At 31.8% G+C, this 21,994-nt stretch overlaps 5 protein-coding genes across 5 annotated transcripts; 4 read left to right on the forward strand and 1 right to left on the reverse strand.

Annotated features, from left to right (window-relative positions):
• The first annotated feature begins 3,286 nt into the window (after positions 1-3,286).
• LOC113394963 (ribosomal L1 domain-containing protein CG13096) lies at positions 3,287-5,451 on the forward strand. The gene is made up of 5 exons (XM_026632463.2): positions 3,287-3,732; positions 3,884-4,022; positions 4,336-4,762; positions 4,840-4,999; positions 5,341-5,451. The coding sequence occupies exons 1-5, from the start codon at positions 3,389-3,391 to the stop codon at positions 5,402-5,404; spliced, it is 1,134 nt and encodes a 377-aa protein (XP_026488248.2). The 5' UTR covers positions 3,287-3,388; the 3' UTR covers positions 5,405-5,451.
• On the reverse strand, positions 5,402-7,632 carry Nbs (nbs). Its single transcript, XM_026632462.2, has one exon. The coding sequence runs from the start codon at positions 7,434-7,436 to the stop codon at positions 5,583-5,585; it is 1,854 nt and encodes a 617-aa protein (XP_026488247.2). The 5' UTR covers positions 7,437-7,632; the 3' UTR covers positions 5,402-5,582.
• Positions 7,633-8,270: 638 nt separating this feature from the next.
• On the forward strand, positions 8,271-15,711 carry Rempa (reduced mechanoreceptor potential A). The gene is made up of 11 exons (XM_026632567.2): positions 8,271-8,486; positions 8,561-9,778; positions 9,859-11,421; positions 11,805-11,979; positions 12,204-12,382; positions 13,407-13,592; positions 13,902-14,144; positions 14,260-14,332; positions 14,406-14,498; positions 14,889-15,005; positions 15,518-15,711. Exons 1-11 carry the CDS (start codon positions 8,340-8,342, stop codon positions 15,610-15,612), a joined length of 4,089 nt encoding a protein of 1,362 aa, XP_026488352.2. The 5' UTR covers positions 8,271-8,339; the 3' UTR covers positions 15,613-15,711.
• An 899-nt stretch (positions 15,712-16,610) lies between these two features.
• Positions 16,611-18,911, forward strand: LOC113394983 (protein SDA1 homolog). Its single transcript, XM_026632487.2, has one exon. The coding sequence runs from the start codon at positions 16,691-16,693 to the stop codon at positions 18,866-18,868; it is 2,178 nt and encodes a 725-aa protein (XP_026488272.2). The 5' UTR covers positions 16,611-16,690; the 3' UTR covers positions 18,869-18,911.
• A 557-nt stretch (positions 18,912-19,468) lies between these two features.
• Positions 19,469-20,274, forward strand: LOC113394966 (ragulator complex protein LAMTOR2 homolog). The gene is made up of 2 exons (XM_026632467.2): positions 19,469-19,638; positions 19,716-20,274. Exons 1-2 carry the CDS (start codon positions 19,571-19,573, stop codon positions 20,026-20,028), a joined length of 381 nt encoding a protein of 126 aa, XP_026488252.1. The 5' UTR covers positions 19,469-19,570; the 3' UTR covers positions 20,029-20,274.
• Positions 20,275-21,994: the final 1,720 nt, after the last annotated feature.

The raw sequence follows: 21,994 nt of genomic DNA on the forward strand, positions 1-21,994 counted from the left end.
AATCATTACATAGTATAAAACAAAGTCGCTTATCGCTGTCTGTCCCTGTGTATGCTTAGATCTTGAATTTTGATGCGGTTTTTTAATCGATGGATTGATTCAAGAGGAAGGTTTATATATATGCACATATATATGCACATGCACAATATAGTAGAGCAACAATAATTTTAAAGGTTTCTAAAGTGATTTCTTAAATAAACACATTTTTTGCGCATTGTATACCTTATAAAGGCATATTAAAAGTTAGCGATGGTATAACCCACAATAACTTTTTTTTATCCTTTACCTTTTACGAGAAATAATGGATTATTTTCGAAGCGATTTTAAGCAATATAGCGTTATCTTATCCAATTACGTACCTTAAATAAATTGTGCATTTAATATAGATCAATATGGCCCTTTGCAGTATGAAATTTAGAAGAATATTTTCGAAGACATTGCATATTTAAAACACAAGACTGAACGTTTTAAGACATTCCGTAGTATATTTAGTATCAGCATTGGACCTGTGCGAGGCCGAGGCGGGTCGCTAGTATTACAATATACATACATTTTGCGAACGAGTGAAATAGATTTAAAAAAAACCAGAATTTCAATTATTTAAAACAATTTACTGACAAACCAGAAATATTTCTTACTTCGAATTATTCTTAACATAAATAAATCATCAAATCATAGATATTGAAGTAAACTACTTTCTCTGTTAAGCTTACAAATCCAATTAAAAACAACGAACGTTTTTTAACAATTTTGACTGTTAGTCACGACAATATCGACCTTACTGTCCGCGCCCAAAAATGGAAAAAAAATGGCAAAACGCGCGGAAAAATTAATGGCGGTTTAATACAATTGCGCGCTTTTGTTTTTTTATTTTTTCTAGCCAGTTATGTGGATAAAGGAATCTCCTAAATATATACAACCTATTAAGCAGAGACTATATACTCAATAGACATACATTTTTGTATATATTTTTAGGACACGACTTAACATGTTATTTCGCCATGTAATAATATATCGTAAGTTATAGGAAGGACGGATATGCCGTCATAATATCCTTGGGTAGCGAAGTGAATTAATCTAATGTTTAAGGTTAAATTACCTTAAACATTAGATAAATCCAGATGCGCGATTCATGCTGATCAATGTCTTTATCGTGTAAGATAAAAAATAATAACTATATTATTATTTTATTGATGTTTAATTATTTTACTGTTCTAAAGTTAGAAACCAGATTTGTTTAATAGAACTTTAAAAAAATAAATGTCTTCCGGATTTAATTTTGAGAAAGATGGGATACTCTTGCGGGTAAGAAGAAGCGAGAAGCGAGAATAATACTGGCATGATTAAATTTAAATCCTGTGCCTATAGTGATGATGCCAAATGCATGAAACATTTTAAAGAATGTGGAATACCACGTTTCACACACATTTACTGATGCTGACATAGTTGCTTCTAAAGCTATTAACTTAGAGTTGAACCGAAGCGGATTCAAAACTATCAACAGCAATTTCATAACGACTATAAGAGACCATGCAAACTAAAATTTTTTCAGTCTCTCATTCGTTACCGGCATCCGTCTTAAATTCTACAAGAACCCCATTATTCCAATCATCGGATAAACTTTAGTACAGCAATTCACTACAAATAATTATTTACATAAAACGACGTTTTATCTGTTAGTCTAAAACAGTTAATGCCTTAGCCACGTTTGACCGAAAAAAAGGAAAACATAAGTTAGCCTCATCATTACTGCTTCTTCTAGTAGATCAATTTAGAGGAAAAGAAAATTGTAAGTCAACGGAACTAAAAGTAACAAACAAACAATGAAAAATCCACATAAAGAACTAAAAAACTAAGTATGCTGATGATGTATCCGAGAGTGATGAGGAAGATACTGAATGTCTGTATACAATCCATAACAAGCTTATTCTGACTCCAATGAAAGCATTGATCAAGTGTCAGGTTTATGCTAAATGGGTGCATTGCAGTTGTACCGATGTGGAAGATAACTTTGCCGAAGATACCTACATTAGCCCGGTTTGTGGTATTTTGATTGTTTTTTTTTATTTTTGTTTTGACTAAAAGAAAAAATACTTTTTTTTAATAAAATTTATTATATTATATATTTAGAAACATTTTATGTTTTTATACAACCTTTACAGTTAATAAGTCTTACCCTAACTTCCTCTAATATGTAATAATATCTGTAATATAATTTCGTTTCGCAATAACCTGATGAAAACTGATTTCCTATTAACGCTCGTTTATGTAATTATTATGTACGTACCTAGCGGGTTCAATTAAAATAAAAAACTTTGATGAGAGATATTATCATTATTATAATACACGATCCATATTGGGGTACTCGATGCATAAATATCTTATGTTAGATACAAATCAAATCAATGGACCTGAAATGAAAATTTTAGAACAGATCTTGATTGAATTTTGGGAATTCAATTTCAATAGAAACCAATGTTATCTAATACTGTGAATCTCAGGCATTTATAGGCACTTTATCTGTATAATCCACAATGGAGTAGTATATATGTAGGTATAGCGGTTCAAATACCTAAATATTAGGAGAGGATACCTTTGCTCACTCGACAAGGAATTATTAAGATTATTAATTCATGACAGAACAACCCAAAAACTTATATATACCTTTCTACGATCTAAAAATAAAAAAGACACCAAATCTGTCGATCTGCCTCGTTAGGTAAATAAACATTTTTGTATGAGTACAATTACTTTCTGTAATCTTTACTAGAAGAAAAGTACAACAATATTCTAATTATGTAAAATAACATGAATATTATATTGATATTAATAAAATTTTGAAGAAAAAAAGTCCAACTTCAATTAATATTTGAAGTAAAGCTAAGTAGCTAGGAATTAATGTTATTTATTTTTTTGAGATCTAATTTGTAATTTTGATTATCTTGAATATAACTCAATATATTTTATTTAATGGCAATAATTCATAAAATAAGCATCACTATTAAATTCAATAAAATATTGATCTATTTTTTATGATATATACAATCAATCGGTTATTTACTGTGGTATACTTCACAAAACACTACCTAGAATATGCAATGGGCATACCTATAAAAGTCTGTTGGGTAACCAGTATTATATAAAAATAAGAATGTACTTATACTTTATTAAATACGTTTATTTTACTTATTTTAACTTATCTTGAACATATCCGAATAACCGAATTGACTTGTCAATGTCAGTTTCAAATTGCTATGAACTTGACATTTACAACCACATTTTCTATAATTCAAAATATATGATTCTGTTTTTTGTAACATAACCTTGTTAACTTACATTTTAAACAAATAATAGGTAGGTGTTGAAACGTAGTAAAATTTTTGTTACAATGAAAAACAACAAATCAATTGCCGTTAAGGCTCGCCAAAAGAAAATCACTCCAATAAAAACCGAAAAAATGAAATCAAAAGGCAGTAAAAAAGTTTTAAAACAAAAACTTTCGAAATCACCAAGTAAGGTGACTACCACACCGATAGTTACAGTGCAGAAAAAAATTAAATACATGACGCCATCTAAAGTAGTTACAGAAACTCTTGTTACTGCATGCTTGAATGCCTTGGAAAAATTAACCACACTTAGTAATAAAAAAAATACTATTTTCGGTGATGAAACACAAATATTTATGGAAATTCGGTGTATCAAAATATTGAAGTCTAAAGGCAATGTGAGATTGTGAGTACTTATATTTATATAACATGTTAATGAAAATATTTTAGATCTTTTATTAACTTAATATTATCAACACAAATTGGTAAGAAACTTTGTTATTTTAATGTAAATCAGTGAACTTGTTTAAGTTTATAACGTTAAATGATATTTTTAGCACACTACCAAATAGCACAATGGCATCTTCTGGTGAAGTATGCTTAATAACACCGGATTTGAAAAAAGGAAAGAAAGTAGACCATGATCCTACTGTTGATCACTGGGAAGAAATACTAAGAAAGGCTGGTGTAACAGCTGTAAGTAGGATTTTAAGTAATCTAATTTTACCCTCTATAACTAGAGCATTATTTTTAAAATATGTTATAGAATTTTAAAGTTTTTCATTGTAATTGATAGATAATAATTTTAAAATGAGTCAGATCTTTGTTATTGTACTATAATGTTGCTATACAATTTTACAGCTTACTCACAATTTTTATGAAACTGTTACAGCTTATCTGATTCCTAAAATCAGGATTAAAATAAACAAAAACCTACAATTGATATTCAGTGATGTTCATTTTCCTTTTACTTTAGACCAATAATTTATATCTCAATTATTGTTTTCAGGTCAAAACTGTATTACCTATGAGACAATTGCGAATTGAATATGACCAATATGAGTTAAAGAGAAGACTATTGACACAGCATGACTTTATAATGGTTGATACAAGAGTACTTAATCATGTGTCACATGTTCTCGGAAAGATGTTCTTTAAAAAACATAACATGTTGATACCTGTCAAAATAAATGAAAAAAAAGATATTAAGAAAAATATTGATGTTGGACTACGAACTGTTATGTTAAGACTGAGTGAAGGGCAAACATCTACAATACTTGTAGGAAACACTGCAATGCAACAAAGTCTTATCAATGAGAACATACTAGCAATAGTTAGACAATTAAAAGAGAAGTTTCCTGGGGGCGAAAATAACATAAGATCCTTATCAATAAAATTACCACTATCCTTATCCATTCCACTATATCTTACATTGAGTAAGTTTTGGCCCACTATTTAGTATATAAAGTGAGATTTATTCGAGTTAATCATTATCATATTTTATAAATTCCAGGACCTTCAGGTTCAGTCAAGACTATTAAAATCAAAAAAACTAAACCGAAGAATTACAAGGACTATGAGGATGAACTTACAACCCACATAGGATGTACTGTACGAGTAGCACCTGATGGAACTGTACACCTAAAAAGAAAATTGAACCAATCAGATGCTAGGTATGTACCAATGAACTTTAAAAGCTCTTCTATAAAATTTAGTCACATTTCACTTAAAATTGGAAAAAAAACACTGTTTATATGTTTGTGTAATCTATGTTTACAGTACCATTTTCATGTATTTCTGATTTAGCTTTAAGGTTGACTGGCAGATAATTCCATCAGGTATTAAGCCTGATTTTTTTCATCAACTATACTCTTTTTGATGTGTAACATCTCTCCGCTTGCTTTCATGCAATTGGCAAGTCATTTTATGATGAGAAGTGTAAGATTTGACCAATGAGTGTTAATCTTTTTAAATATTTTGATCTATTTTATACTAAATGTGAATATTTTTACAGTGATATTGAAGATCAAGAAAGCAGTGAAAATGAAGATGGTGAAGATAAAAAAGATCAAGAATAGTATTGTAAAATATAATTTGTTCATTTATTAAATATAAGTGAAATTAACTTGGCTCTTGATTTACATTTTACCAATATAATACCAAATGCAGAATATGAAAAAAAAAGCAATAAATCCATAATGGATTATACAACAAATAAGTTTAATTATTGTTTTTAATCAATTGTATAGAAATATCTTAAGCTGATGTAGAAACAACAGTCACTTGCATTTTGGAAGGCCAAACTTTTTTAAATTTCTTGAAATTTTTCAACCCATTGTCTGGTGAAAGTGGTACCTGAATATGTTCTCGTTTGACAATCAAATCCTTTCTGACTATAAGACTTGCGGAACCTAAATCAATGCTACCAAATTTATCATCTAACTCTGTTACCTCTTCTTTTTTTATATATTTATAACATGGTGTATTTGAACTGATCAGCATTAGTTCCTTTAATTTTGATCCTCTTAGAGCAGATATATCAAATCTATCATCAATAACTTTTGATGTCTTAAATATATTTGTATGAGAATGTGAAGTATCTTGTACAGAATCAGAATTACTATTAGAAGGCTTATCTAAAGCAGTTTTCTTGTTTTCTTTATTAACAAAATTAAAGAGATCCTCTTCTTCATTATCAGTACTATGTTTTCTTTTCATTGGCTTTGATAAGCTCAGTTTCTTTTTAAAACTGTTTTCACCTATGTTCTTACAGTTATCATTTTTAACAAAATTAAACATGTCATCATCATCTTTATTATTAGCAACAGCAATCTTCTTGGATGGATTCTCTAAATCATTAAATTCACTTTGTCTCTTCTTAGAATTGCTTAAACTTAATTTACTAAAAGTATCTGTTGCAAACTTTTTAGGAAGATTTCTTGTATTAGCAATGTTATCATCATCACTTAACTTTCTCTTAGAAGTATTGTTACTGTTATCATTATTAAATGACTGGTTATTAGTGGGTGTTAAACTTTCATCAATTAACAAATTTTCCTTCTTACACAAATCTTCTGATGAATCTTGTGATTCTGGAGCAAGTACATTTTTGTTATTATTTTGACAAGGCAATTGTTTTACAACTTCAGAAGAAAAATTAAAACTTGGATTACAGTATTTACTTGTTGAACAATATAAAATTGCAAGACCTATTTCAGCATCAGCCACAACCCTCTTCCCTTTATTTTTGAGATATTCAATAATATCATTTATTTGGTCCCTTTGGGCCTGAGTTTCTTGGCTTGAAGAAGAGAAAGTATATTGAATAACAATAACATCTTCATCGCAAAGAGCTGATTTTGTCATTTTTGATTCACTTAACAATAAAGCAGTTGCAGAACTTTTTGTTAGCACCATTTTATATAATTCCAACTGTCTTCTTGAGAAGAAGATTACTTTCTTACTGGTAAATAATGAGCTTCTATCCTTACTTGGAAGAAAAGATACACTTTCTTTATTGAGAGTAGATTCTAATATTTGTGGTATGAAATTACTTGGATTTGGTAATGCAGTATTATTATTTACTGCATCAACACACTTATTCCAGTAATCAATAGTTACTATATGTGAGTTTTGCACTAATGCCAAAACCACTTTTATTGTCAATGTTATCGCAGGCATTGTTAAATATTCACAAGTTTCATCCCATTCATTTTTAATGATTCCACCGACTGTAGTAAGAATGTTTTTAAGACTTTGAAGATTTTCTCCTTTCATTGTTGATGTACATGTTATTAAGTTAATCTTTTGAGCCTTCCAAACACAATTCATTTTACCAAATTTTATGACATCGTTACAACTTAATTTTAACATCTTGTTATGTTCAATTTTGTCGGAGTTATTAACAAAAGTACCATATTTTGAACCCAAGTCTTCTAAATATAAAACGCCCTCTAGAATCAAAAGCGTTGCATGTTTTCTGCTAATTGAAGGGTCGTCGGTTATCGCAAAATTACAGTTTTGTCCATCAAGACTTCTACCTATTGTAACATTTTTTCCCGATAGTACAAATATGATTCTTTTATCATTCTCAGAGGTTAAATGCCACATTTTTTGAGCTACTTTGAGCGTAAAACATAAACCAACACTCAATTTATATTTAATTTAAAGAACAATATGATCATTTCAACCTTATATTTCTGATATCAAAATAATATGTAAAACTATTCAGTGGAGTTTGGACTTAAAATTATTAAAAAAATATAACAATTAGCCTAATAACTGGCTTATAGCTATTTAAAAGAACAACAAAAGAATATTAAACCCTCTGACTTTTAAGTTATGTATCATTTTACTCCACAGAGTACATATCCTGATAATTCATATATTATTGCATGTCACACAGAAGATCCATCATATACACCGTTTTACACTTTATAGGATCCTTTTATTATGAAATTGCAATAGGCGTGACAAGTGTTTACTGGATCCGGATTCCGGAATACTATCGTATCGTGTATGTGAACTCAAGTCTCTACATATTATAAAGTTCAGTGACAATGTATTTCCATCACTTTTATTCGTTCATTGAATATAAACTAGTTATTTTTTTTTTTAGATTAAATTATATAGATACCAATAGTACTAACTATTAGGGCCAAGAATTGGTTTGCTTCTTATAGCAGTATAAAAAGCTAAGAATCAAATGGGATCGGTTTTATATACAATAGCAACATTGACCCCGTAGTCGGCGACGTTTCTATGTGATGGTAATTTGTATACTATTTGGTTTCTATGACAACGGTTAAAATAAACAAATTATAATTTGAAAAAGTTTGTGAAATGAACTTGGCCAAAATATTTTTTAAATTACAAAAAATAATGACTATTAATGTATATATTAATTGCGTTAATTTGGGTGTATAAAAAAATTAAGACAATCTATAGTAATAAACGAAAAAAAAGTTATATGAAAATGTACTTACAAACCAAGTGAAAAAGTAATAAAGAAAGATGACATTGTATATAGATACAAAACTTAACTTTACCGACAGTAATGTAGTTACTACACTAAGTTCTTGGCATCCATCTCTACCTCTACTGGCTGTTGGATCTTACAACCAAGAAAAAGGAGGAGTTGCAACAATTTTTAATGATAATGTAAGTTTTTTTTAATGTAAGTATTTAATCTGAAAAAATATACTTTTAATTAATAAAATAAAAACAATTTACAGGGACTTGCTTTAGAAGGTTGTGATTGGCCTGTACTTTTTTCAAATCAAGTGACTGCCTTAGCTTGGCATCCTGTACGAAAACTATTAGTAGTAGGATGGGATGGAGGTGAACTGTATATCTGGCTAGAATACTCTTGGGCCCGATTAGAAGCTCCTCACAATGCTGCATTAACTGCTGTTAGATTTAGTTCTGGAGGTGGCAGATTACTTGCATCAGATGCAACCGGCTCCCTTTCAGGATGGCAATCTAGTTCAGGTGCTCCTTTAACAGCATTTCACCATCAGCTTGGAGATGTTATTACACATGTTAAATTTTGTACTCCAAATCCAACATCTGAATCATCCATAAGAGGTTTAGCCAGAGCAGCTGTTGCGGGCGATGAAAATGCTTTAGATGCTCTAGCTGCCTGGAGACCTCGTACCACAGCCAAAATTAGAGAAGGCTTACAACCTGACAATCATGCCTGTTATGCAGCTCAGGATAATGGTGTCATTTTATATATTGACCATGCAGGAGCATGTTCAGAGGTCTTAAATGCCCCAGGTATCATTGTGTTTATAGATATAATAAGCACCATTTATCTTCTAGTTGCTTGGGAGACAGGTGGTGCTCTTAGCTTGTCCAGATTTTTAATATCCAATGATGGATCACTGACAACGGATACTCATGTACGAATGAGTGCAAGAAATGGTCAATGTATTGTACTAGCAGGTTATTTTTGTGTTGCTGTAATCACAGGTGATAATTTAATCAGAATATGGGATAGTGAAACTGGAGATAATGATGTTTTACCCAACGAAGATGATGAAACTCAAGCAGGCGATATATTCACAAGCATCAGTTACTGTAGTCTAAGTGACACATTATGTTGTGGTACATCTCAAGGAAATATTTATCTCTGGAGACGGGATCACAGAAATAAGTGGAAGTTAATAAGTAGTACCTCAGTTAAAGGTACTGTAAAAGAAGTAACCTGGGGCTCAGAAGGATTGATGAATCCATTGTTGTATGTAAACTGTATTACAAATGCATTTATTCTTCGTGAGCAACATGTCTGTTGGGGCTATACCAATAATATGTGGATGGTACAGAAGTCCGCCAATGAAATTGCTGTTACTGAAAATGCAAACTTATCTAGTATTAATACAACAATAAAAATAAAAGCATTTGCATTCAGAGACAACTATGTAGTGTTAGGTGATGGAAATGATGTTCAAGTATGTATATAATTATTTTTACTCCTTTTTAGTTACAATTGGAATATATTAGAATACTTCATTTATTTCATTAATTACAGGTTTGGATGCGAAGTAAGGATAAAGATATAAGGACATTTACACTGATTCGAACATTTACATGGAAAACAGATATTTTAATACTATACAATGAACTAATAGTTGGTGTAGTACGGTCACACATTGAGTGCTACAGTGTTTCTGGAACTAAAATTGGAATTCTGCCTTGTACTGAAAATGAGGGTGAACCAATTGCGGTAACTAATACTAACAAATTTTTATTAATTGCTACAATGGATGGAACATTAAAATTGGCTGAAATTACGAAGAAGGGCTTTAGAATGCCTTATCCATCCAAAAACTGTTATCAAGTGATTGAAGATTTCGGTGAAATTATGAGATCTTCAGTGAATGCTTCCGGTCATTATATTTGCTTAAGTATAGCAAATGCTGGCCTAGCTCCTGATCCAAAAATCTATTTATGGGATGTTGCAAATGATATTATTACAACAACACTTTTAGCAGATTCAAAATCACCTCCATATCAAAGTGTGCCGATCGCGATACTGTGGGATAATAATGACTCCAGACTCGTCGCTGTTCATATGCGTTCTTCGGAATTTGATAACATACATTTATTTTTTTGTCATGAAAATAAATTGTATGAATATAAAAATTGGTGTTCACGTACGGAAGAATATTTTGCTATGGATTTCATAATGTGCTCTATATTTTCACCTTATGTAGTAATATTAACGCAGCAAAATATTAAGAGGTTATTATTACGTGAATTTGAAGAGGCTCCTGACTTAGAACCTAACAATGTAAAACAAGTTCTTAATTTTCTATTTTATATGACTACTGAGCATTTAGAAAAAGCTGTTGTAATGGGAGCTAATATTTCGGGAAACAAAAATTCAATAGTTTGGGAGAGCTTAGCTAAAGTTTGTGTATCTCTTAAACGAGCAGATGTCGGTGCGGTTTGTCTAAGTAAAATGGGTAATATAAAAGGAGCTTTAATGATGCGTAAAGCATTGAACGACGACACTATGGACAATACTTCAAAAGTAGGAGTATTAGCTGTTAACTTGGGTATGATTGAAGAAGCCGAAACTTTTTTCCGTGAATCACAGAGACCAGACCTTGTCACGCGTTTGAAATCAGCGAAAGAAGGAGGATTTAATGAGATTATTAATGGAGAAACGGAGAGTGAAAATGTCCTTCTTGTAAAAAGTGCACAACATAAACTTGCTAAAGTGTTGTGGGCGAATGGCGAAACTGGGCCATCGCTCAAACTATTTGAGAGTGCAGGAACTTTGGTGCCTCATGTTCCTAGGATGCTAATAGCGCAGGGTCAGGCTTCGGTACTTGCGCAGTATGTAGTCAACTCGAACGATTCAAATCTGATAACTTGGTGGGGTCATTATCTTGAAAGCATTGGTGATCTTGATGGTGCGCTAGACGCATATGCACGGGCAAACGATTTTGGTGAACAAACGAGATTATTGTGTCATATGGACAGAATAGACGAAGCGGAAAAGATATGTCAAAAAAACTCCTCGTCTTTGTATCAAATGGCAAGATATTTGGAAATGAAAGCTAATGAAACTGAAAGTGCTGTAAAGGTAATATTGTCCTTAATTTATTTATTTTTGGGTATATCTTAAAAATTTTTATATCTATACATATTATAAAATTGGAGAGTCTGTTTGTAATATTAAAATAACCGCCTTTTACTAAATGCATGTGTATGTATACACGGTACATAGTCTAAAATGTTTTTTTTTTCAATTTTTGTCTTTCTGTCTGTTTGACTGTCTGGCTAATCTCTGGAACGGCTGGACCGATTTTGACGAGACTTTAACTGGCAGATAGCTGATTTAATAAGGAGTAACTTAGGCTACAACAATAACCTAAGTGCTAGTGTTAGTATATATATATGATTGAACAAATTTCTAAGTCAATACTATCCATAATATAGTAATTATATTTGGATATGTTTTTGCAGTTGTATATAAAGTGTGGTGCTATAGCGTCTGCCATACGGGTAGCAACTGAGGCAAGCGCGTGGAACCTGGTATGGCGAGCGGGTAACTCATCGCCTAAACATGCTCTCTACGCTGCTTCCATTCTAGAAAATGCTGGTCAAAACGAACAGGCGATAACTTTGTACCAAAAAGCAGGTTATTCAGTTTAAATTTTATATTTGTCATTTGATTAAAAATGTACTATTCAAATATTTTTGTACGTTCAGACTAGTATCAGGTTATTTACAATTTGAATCTGTGAGGTATAATATAATTTACTTATTAATGTTATAGAGCTGATACTGTAACCACCACGAATTTTTAAATTATGTTTTAATCTAAATAATAATAATTTTGACGTTGGGAAATTTTACTCACAGAGAAGCCTTATATGGCTTTGAAGTTGGCTTTAAGTTGTGGGGATACGAACGCTATGGTAGCCGCCGTGGAGTCGATAGGAGATCGTGTGGATCCGGAATTGGCTCACACTCTCGCAGCACATTTACGAGAAGCAGATCATCATTCGCACGCTGCAGCTTTACTAGCTACGGCAGGAAAGGTAAACCTTAGTCTCGTTATCTACATTTCAGTGATCACGACCATTCTTGTATATTTTTATCAATAAATATAATTATTATATTAAGATTTAAGAGCCGAGATGGCCTAGTGGTTAGAACGCGTACATTTTAACCGATGATTGCAAGCTCAAACCCAGGCAAGCACCACTGAATTTTCATGTGCTTAATTTGTGTTTATAATTCATCTCGTGCTTGGCGGTGAAGGAAAACATCATGAGAAAACCTATATGAGTCTAATTTAAACGAAATTCTGCCAAATGTGAATCCACCAAACCGCATTGGAGCAGCGTGGTGGATCACGCTCCTAATCTTCTCCTCAAAGGGAGAGGAGGCTTTAGCCCAGCAGTGGGAAATTTATAGGCTGCACATGTTATAATGATATTGGTATGTTAATAAGTGACGGTTTGGCACATTTTAGGATCCATGTATACATTTAGTTTATGTACGCCCGACACTTTCTACTGAGGGTATATTGTGGAACTGACTCGTTGATCATCTCGAGGTCCTGGACTTAAAACCCAGGTTGGGCCGATAAAAACTTATCATTACCCGGATTTTGGAAGTTGGAAGTGTGTATACTCCCGTGCCTCGGAAAGGACGTACCTAAAGCCGGTGGTCCTGCGCCCGAACTCTTTCCGGTCGTGTCTGATTACCCGTCCCATCGAATTATGAGAGTGAGGGAAGAGAAGGTGCACCGGTGTTTCCGCACACACCGGTGTACTGTACTATGTCCTGCGTAGTTGGCTCCTTTGTTTGGCCGCCGTGGATGCCCTTCTACTCCGAAAGCTATCTGTTTACCATCGTATCTTAAAATTTGTATTGTTTCATCGTCATCATTATGGTATTTATTTTTGGTAGTCGAATAACATAGACCGGGGGAGTAGATATTTATATATAACATGTTCTGCGCTGAGGGCTAGTTTAAATTGAAATGATACTAATTAGCTAGTACCATTAAAACAAATATTACTATATGTACCAAAGCGGACGACGTAACTTCCCCAGTACGAGGAAGCATTGGACATAGTGGAGCAGTCGTCGACGCCGCTGTCTCCGGAGCTGGGCGCGCGGCTGGCGGCGCCGGCCGGCACGCGCGGGCGGGACGCGCTGCTGCGGAGGCTGGCCGACGTGCTCGGCACGCGCGGCCTCTACCACCAGGCCGCCAAGCGCCTCGCACAGATAGGCGATAAGGTGCCGGGCTCGATACCGTACCTCGATAAACGAGGGAAATCCCCTTACGATATAATGTCGAATATAGTATCGATACTCGTTTAAATTAAAATATAATAAATTTAATCTCATAATCGCCGCAACATTACGTAGAGTGATAAGAAACTTCTGATGCAACAAAGTGACGGAGTAGTGCGCTTTGTTTAAAACTCAGCAATATAAGTTAAAGAATGGCGTGTATGGGTTGGAATTTTAAATAAGATAAGCTTAGGCGACATTCGATCAACACAAGCGATCGGTCTATCGGTTGCTAACGGCGGCGCGTCGCAGGCGGGCGCGCTGCGCTGGCTGCTGCGCTCGGGCGACGCGGAGCGCATCGCGACGTTCGCGGCGGCGTCCCGCGACCGCGCCACGCAGCTCATGGCGGCCGACTTCCTGCGGCGCCGCGCGCCCTGGCGCTCGCGGCCCGACCTCGCGCGACACGTGCTGCACTTCTACACGAGGGCGAAGGCCTACGGGAAATTGGCCGCTTTTTATGCGGAGTGCGCCAAGATGGAAATCGACGATTATGAGGTTGATAGTATATTTTTATCGTGATTTGGAAATATTGTCAGATTGAACTAGTTACCTGACTATTGGCATATCGCTGCGCATAGTCGACTTGAGAAATCGATTGAATAATTTTCAGAACTATGAAAAAGCGTTAGAAGCCTTAAAGGAGGCGACGCGGTGTCTCACAAAATCTTCAGATCCAGAGATGGGTACGGTTTTAATAAATGTTGACATTTTATACGTGGGATATACGACATTTTGTTTTGATAACGTCTTTTTCAGGTACTCAAATGACAGCAATTCAAGAACAAAGTACATTTGTTAAACGTTTCATTGAAATAAGGAACTCACTGCAAAATGGTGATATAAATACAGGTGCTCAAATATAAAGTATTTTAAATTTATATTATTGGACTAACCTTAAACGATGAAACAGTACCACGTAGTACCATGCTACTTATTACATTAAACAAAATAGTTAATTAATATACATAAATCCACGAGGCTATGTATAAAACACTGCTACATATATTGAGTATTGACCTTTCCGAATGCTATTGCGTCTTAGGACATTAAAAAATAAAACGCAATTGAATACAGTTAAAATTAAGTACTTTTTTATGACCAAATTACCTTTTGTAAAGTACAATACGATTGTTTCCGATGTTTGCCAACCAATCGAATTAATATTTATTGTAAAGTAGATAGAGATACTATATAATCACTAATTTTATTATTTATGTTTATTGTTATTCATCATTCTAGGTATAACTAATGGACAAACTTTGATACGCGCTATGAGTGGACGCCCAGGACTCATAGCAGAAGAAAAAATTCTTAAATTACTTTTGCAACATTCCTCTGATCATCCAGACGCAGAGAGTAAGTTTGCGTATTTTTAAATTTTTTATCAATTTTATTATTTATTTTTAATTAAGCTGTGAATTATATTTATAATAGCCTTAAATGTATCTAAATTATATTAATATTTGAAATATAAAAATATGTCAATCCGAAATTATTGTCATGAGGCGGCATTAGACTAAAAAAACTTACGACGAGTTTTTTAGTTTAAAAGATGAATCCTTATTTCAGTCATTTCCTAGGCTTAATCCATATGTCAGACACCAATAACGTAATTCGTAAGTGTGTCGAAATCTGAACTTGACTTAATAAATGCCTAATTGGATTTCGTATGATAAAACAAAATTTCTATTCAATGTTAGGGTTAATTTGTTTTGTAGCAACACAATCTTATTAAATTCTATCCGAGAACTTTCAACAATTTCTGTATTTTAATCATTGTTTTTTTTATATATTTTTACGACGGAATTAAAGTCATGGTAATAACATTGCCATATATAATAATGTACAGTATTAAAAATGTATTACAGGATTAGAAATGCAATTAAAGGCTTTGCAAAGACCATCTCAGGAAGATAATCGTTCAAATGATTCACCAGACCAGAGCGTTGAAGAAGTTATTTAAATAAGTTTATATAATTGTAAATTTTAAGTCTGCAGCATTTATACGATTAACACAAATAATTGTAAATGTCTTTACTTTGTTAGTGAAACGTAAGATTATTATTACGACATTTTTTTTTAATTAATTAGTCCTATAACAGTTAAAAACAATTATCATCACCATATAAATAAACATCAAAGTTTTTAAGTTGGTAATAATTAGTATTACTCGTGAAGAATGAAGAATGGATTCAAGGACTACAGACAATATTGAGATTGACATGGTATATCTGCTGAATGGTTTTTTGTTTCCCCCAACGTCTAACAAAAGCCACAAATTTGAACTTTTCAAAATAAATTATGTCGATTTAAAGATCAACTGCTAAAGCTAAAAGATCCTATGCTACTTTCATATAGAGCGTTAGACATTTCAGTTCCAAAAAAAATTGTTTAGTGTCTGAAATTAAAGCAATTAAAGCCAACCAGAAAGACATTGTGTTGACCGAATAAATAGTCAATTCTGGGTGCTTTAAAATATTCTTCATAATACAGCGAACACCACCAAGATCGATCACATGACGTCTTATTAGTTATGAAAATGCTATATTGAATACGAGATCTTTCCTATAAACGACAGAATATGAGATTGAAGGATGACCTCTTTACTGAACCTCGTAGAAGGTGATTATAATTTTATTTTAAATATAATATAATTGTACAATAAATTATCAGCAAATTCTCTTAGTACACCATAATCCATCTGATGCTTTTTTTTTTAGAAATATATCATCGTTGTTATTAATAGTCTTTTATTGAAATTAAACATACAATATTTTATGAATAATACCAACTTTTGTGAAAACTACAGCTTAATTTAAGGAATTAATGTTAATAATTCTTATGTACAATAATAAATGTAAACTACAGCAACACTGAGCAAATACCATCACTGATTGCAATATTCAATATTGGTAGAGCTCAGCAGTTGTCAATGTCAGAAATAATTTGTCACTCATTTGTCAATGTTGATATTAAAACTAATTTAAAATTGAGGTTATAGTCGAGGTGGTACACATGTGTTTTTAAATAATTTTAAGAAAATGGTGCGACATAACAATCAGTTGCCTAACAATCTTACGCAACTGCAAAATTTAATAAAAAGAGATCCTGATTCATATAAAGATGAATTTCGACAACAGCTTGCACACTTTGAAACAACACTCGAAATATTTAACTTGAATCCAACTCAGTATAACAAAAAATTAGATGAACAAGCTATGTTTTTAGCGCAAGTCACGCAGTGTTATCAAGCCGAGATGAAAACTTTTCCTCAAAAGATAGTTGACATCTTAAAAACGCATAATACAGTAATGCATAGTGACATGAGACTAGCCTTGTGCAAATGCTTGATATTGATCAGAAATAAAAATTTTATATCAGCTTTTGATTTGCTTGAATTGTTTTTTTCACTAATTAAATGTCAAGACAAACATTTAAGAGAATATCTCAAGACTCATATTATTACTGATATCAAGAATATGAATATGAAACATAAAGATATGAAGTTGAATTCAACTCTTCAAAATTTTATTTTTTCAATGTTGCGAGAATCAAATACAAAAATGGCTAAATTAGCTATTGATATATTGATTGAACTTTATCATAAGAATATCTGGAATGATCATAAAACTGTAAACATTATTGCTGATGTGGGATGTTTCACTAAAGTCACAAAGGTAATGGTTGCTTCCTTAAAATTTTTCTTAAGCCGAGAAGAAGAGGAAAAACCTGAATCTGATAGCGATGATGAAGTGGATCCTCGTGATACGATGATTGCGAACAAGTTTAACAAGAAAACAAGAAAAAGAGATAAAATGGTAGATAAAGTTAAAAAAATTGCAAAGAAAATCAAAAAAAGAAAAGAAAAGGCACCAATATTTAATTTCTCTGCTCTTCATCTTATCAACAACCCACAGGGCTTTGCTGAGAAATTATTTAAACAAATAGAATCTTCAAATGAAAGGTTTGAAGTTAAACTAATGACTTTAGATGTGATATCAAGATTAATTGGGTTACATAATCTTTTTTTGTTCAATTACTATCCCTTTATTGCAAGATTATTAATGCCACATCAGAGAGAAGTTACACGAATTTTACAGTTTGCAGCGCAATCAGCTCATGAATTAGTTCCACCAGAGGTAATTGAACCCATAATGAAAGCAATTGCTAATAACTTTATTACGGAAAGAAATTCAACTGATGTTATGGCAGTTGGACTAAATGCTGTCAGAGAAATTTGTGCCCGTTGCCCCTTAGCTATTGGAGAAGATCTTTTAAGAGATCTTGTTCAATATAAGACTTATAAAGAAAAATCAGTTATGATGGCTGCTAGGTCTCTAATTCAATTATATAGGCAGTCTATGCCTAGCCTTTTACACAAAAGGGATAGAGGTAGACCATCAGAAGCTTCAATAGAACTGAAAACAAAAAAATATGGAGAGCTAGAAATAAAAGATTATATACCAGGCTCTGAAGTCTTATTAGAGAAAGAAGAAATTAAAGAAAAGAAAGGTAAAAAGAAAACTAAAAATAAGGCAGAAGACTCTGATGATGATTGGATTGATGTTGCATCATCAGATTCGGAAATAAATATAGCAACAGACAGTGAAGATGAAAACTCTGAAGATGAAGAAATTGAAGAAGAAGAAGAAGAAAGTGATGAGGAGGATAATGAAGCTGAAGATGAAGAAAAACAAAATGAAACTGATAACAAAATAGATCCAAATGAGAGTATTAAATCCAGAAAAATCTTGAAAGCAAAAAAGAGTTCCACTAAACCGAATATTGAAGAAAAAATTAAAGTTGCTAGAGAAGTTGCAATGGAGAAAATTTTCACAGATGAAGATTTTAAAAGAATAGAGACCGCCCAGCTAAAGAAATGTGTCAGTGGTGTAAAGCGTAATAGAAGCATAGTGGAAGAAGAAGATGAGTCAACGGAGTTAGTTCAGCTTTCTGCAATTGAAAATATACACAAAAAAAGAAAGCATGATAAAAACGCGAGGCTAGAGTCAGTTTTAAAAGGAAGAGAAGAAAGGGAGAAATATGGTTACAGAGACCGCAGAAAGAATGCAAACTGCTCAAAAACCAACAGAGAAAAGAAGAAGACAAAATCTTATCAAATGGTCAAACACAAGGCAAGAGGAAAAATTAAGAGGTCATTTAAAGAAAAACAAATTGCATTCAGGAATTATTTGATCAAACAAAAAAAAATGCGTTAAGAAAATAAAAAATAGCCTTTTATTTAATTAGTATACTTTTTTTTTAAGGGTATCTGTTAACTTAAGCTTATAAAATAAAAACAGCGATGTGTACTATTGCATCTTAAATTACATACAACATTTTGATTTTTTATTTTCATTAGTAGTTCCTAACAAATATTTCTTATTTATAGCATTATTATTTCTTCAGGTATGTTCAATTATTTACATAGATCGTGATTTTTTACCAAACGTAGGATTAATGTTCATAAGATATGTCAATATGGCATTATTATTTAACCACTTTTCTTAATAATGAATGTCTATAATTATCAAATAAAACATTATTTTAAAAATTAAAGCTGGATTAAAATTCGAATAGATTCAATTTAAATATAAGTATTCATCATTTTACGTATTGCTTTAAATAATAATTTTACATATTATAATCAAATTTTAATTGTTACTCTTCTGACGTTATTTTCATATCGCGTTGCACTGACTCCAAGGTCCCTATCCAAAGAAAGTTAAATATTAAATTATCAAAAACTAGGCTGCATGTAATATTAGCCTATTGCAAGAAAAAGAATCATTTTATATCTATATGTCAAATTTTCGACGACATCATGACAGACGTCATTGTCATAAATAAGGAATCGTGATTATTTTGTCAATAAATACTTATTTGCTTCTACTACTAAATCTTTATATATTTCGTCTAAAATGTTAAAACCAAAAGCATTAACTCAAGTATTAAGTCAGGCAAATACTGGAGGCGTCGAAAATACTTTGTAAATATAATACTTTTAATTATATATTGTATGAATTCTATTAGTATAAAAATATTTGACTGTGATTCAACTTTCAGATTATTAAATCATCAAGGTGCACTATTAGCATATTCTGGATACAATGATAAAGATGCAAGAGTTACCGCTGCAATCGCTAGTAATGTTTGGTCTGCATATGAAAAACATGGTAGAAATGTCTTCAAAGAAGACAAGTTACATTTGATTTTAGTTGATTGCCTAAACGGTAAAATAGCAGTTACTCAAGTTGCTAACCTGCTCTTATGTCTATATGCCAAAGAATCTGTAGGTTTCGGAATTTTAAAAGAAAAAATTAATGCAATTGCTCAGTATTTGGAAGGACCTTTAAAGCAAGTTGCTAGTTCACAATAATAACATTTTAAATATTATTCTGTTTACATACTGTAAAATAAACCTTTTAAGCAAATTTAAATAAACCTTGTAAATTGTATTTAAATGTATGGGATCCATAAGATCTTCTTAGATCTGATACATTATCATAAAATGTGTCATGTATGTAAAGGTGTTCAAATCTAACATTATTTTTTGCAATCTTGTATATTGTTTTGTTACTAATAATTATTATAGTTTTCTATTAAAGTATTCTTAATTAAATTATATTGAAAGTAAGATTTCTTCTTAATTATCTAAGTTATCCATCTGTTAATTTTATGATTATAGTTTAATGTGAATAATAAGAAAATATTGGTTTAAAATATTATTTAATTTATAAAAACTATCTATCCTTTGCCTATATTTCTTGTTATTTAAATATCTGGTATATAGTACATGCAGCATAATGATATCTTTTGTCTGCGCTGCACAGTATTGGATTGAAGAAGATACACATGGAATTGTCATAAACAAGTTATAACAATTCCATGTTTCTATTTTAAGAAATTATTATTGAGTTTTTTTTTATCTTTGACAAAATAACAGTTGAAGTACAGTATTTGCAGTATTTTCAGTTTACAGGTACAATAGAACTCTAAATTACTCTAAAAATTTTGCCCAAATCCTTTTCTAGTACTTCGTATATCGCTATCACCATAACCATTAAGAAATCTACCTTAACTAAGTCGAGAACAACAAATTTAAAAACGAAACCGTCAAAAAACAAATTCTATATATAGAAAAAGAGAAATTATATTAGGATTAAAAGAATTATGGAGAAGTGATAAGTATCTAACAATAAAATTTGAAACAAATAATAATAGATAGCTATAAACTTTAAATACATTTTTATAAAAATTGCAACGGTAGTGTCGGTGGTCACCCCAAGCTTGTAGTATTTACAAAAAACAACCAACTCCCTCAGTAAATCAAGGGAAAGTGGCCTTCATTGGTTAAGCCACGTCAATTCTATTGTCGAGCTGTGACACGAGACAAATATTAGATCTGTGAGCATCGCACTAACGCCATTAGTTTTTCGCCGGCGTTTTGAATTATACTCCCATTTAAATTAAAAAATAATATGCTCTATTTCAATAACAATTATATTAAAAAATAGTTTCCCTGTCATGAACGATAACGAAATTTAAAAAGTTAAAATTGGGAAATTGTAAAAATTCGGTTAATTGGAAGACTAACATTACGATTTACGAGTCATATATTTGTGAGTTTGTAACTTATCGTGGCGGAGACGGATCAAGTCATTCGATTTTTTATTACTATATCATGTCTTGTTTGAATAAAATATTTTTACATTGTTTATAATAATTGGTTCAATGCATACTCATGATTCCATTCAGTTATACAAATGTACTTTGATCCGATTCAGTTATACAAATGTACCTTGTACACTTGCATGAAAGTTTTCAGGTAACGAGCTATTCGCCTCGTTTATTAAAGGGCATTGCAAAGCTAACATCATCATGTACAAATATAAGTCGGCTTTATTATTGATCAAATGATTAGACTACTTTTATTATATCCTTACCTTCATCCTATATATTATATATTAAAGTAAATAATTGTGTAAAGCATTAAGTATAAGTCCAAGTGCTTTTTTTTTTTAAATGACCTTATATTTTTGCAACAAGTGATGAAATATGGTAAAGAAAAGAAATTCAAGTGCATTGTTTATGTAATTCCTTAACCCTTATTAATACTAAATTTGTAGTAAATTATAAATGATGTATTCCAATAAATTGATGATCCTGGGAAATGAAGTAATTAGGTACAATTTAAAAAATCCACGGTTATTGTTGTTACTTACTTGTAACTTATTATTCACAGATACTTCTTCGGCTTTAGTTCTATCCATACATCTTGGATAAACAATTTTATCTCCAATGTACTTAAATAGACTTTTATCCTGAAGCTAATGTTCTTAGCA

This window comes from Vanessa tameamea, chromosome 9 (genome assembly GCF_037043105.1).
Source record: "Vanessa tameamea isolate UH-Manoa-2023 chromosome 9, ilVanTame1 primary haplotype, whole genome shotgun sequence".
Lineage (NCBI taxonomy): Eukaryota > Metazoa > Arthropoda > Insecta > Lepidoptera > Nymphalidae > Vanessa > Vanessa tameamea.

Coding starts and splice junctions, on each gene's coding strand:
- LOC113394963 (XM_026632463.2), top strand. CDS start 3,389: ATGAAAAACAACAAATCAATTGCCGTTAAGGCTCGCCAAAAGAAAATC. Junction 4,023..4,335: donor GAAAGGCTGGTGTAACAGCT/GTAAGTAGGATT, acceptor TATTGTTTTCAG/GTCAAAACTGTATTACCTAT. Junction 4,763..4,839: donor TCCACTATATCTTACATTGA/GTAAGTTTTGGC, acceptor TATAAATTCCAG/GACCTTCAGGTTCAGTCAAG.
- Rempa (XM_026632567.2), top strand. CDS start 8,340: ATGACATTGTATATAGATACAAAACTTAACTTTACCGACAGTAATGTA. Junction 13,593..13,901: donor TCGCACAGATAGGCGATAAG/GTGCCGGGCTCG, acceptor GGCGCGTCGCAG/GCGGGCGCGCTGCGCTGGCT. Junction 14,333..14,405: donor ATCTTCAGATCCAGAGATGG/GTACGGTTTTAA, acceptor CGTCTTTTTCAG/GTACTCAAATGACAGCAATT.
- Nbs (XM_026632462.2), bottom strand. CDS start 7,436: ATGTGGCATTTAACCTCTGAGAATGATAAAAGAATCATATTTGTACTA.
- LOC113394966 (XM_026632467.2), top strand. CDS start 19,571: ATGTTAAAACCAAAAGCATTAACTCAAGTATTAAGTCAGGCAAATACT. Junction 19,639..19,715: donor GGAGGCGTCGAAAATACTTT/GTAAATATAATA, acceptor TTCAACTTTCAG/ATTATTAAATCATCAAGGTG.
- LOC113394983 (XM_026632487.2), top strand. CDS start 16,691: ATGGTGCGACATAACAATCAGTTGCCTAACAATCTTACGCAACTGCAA.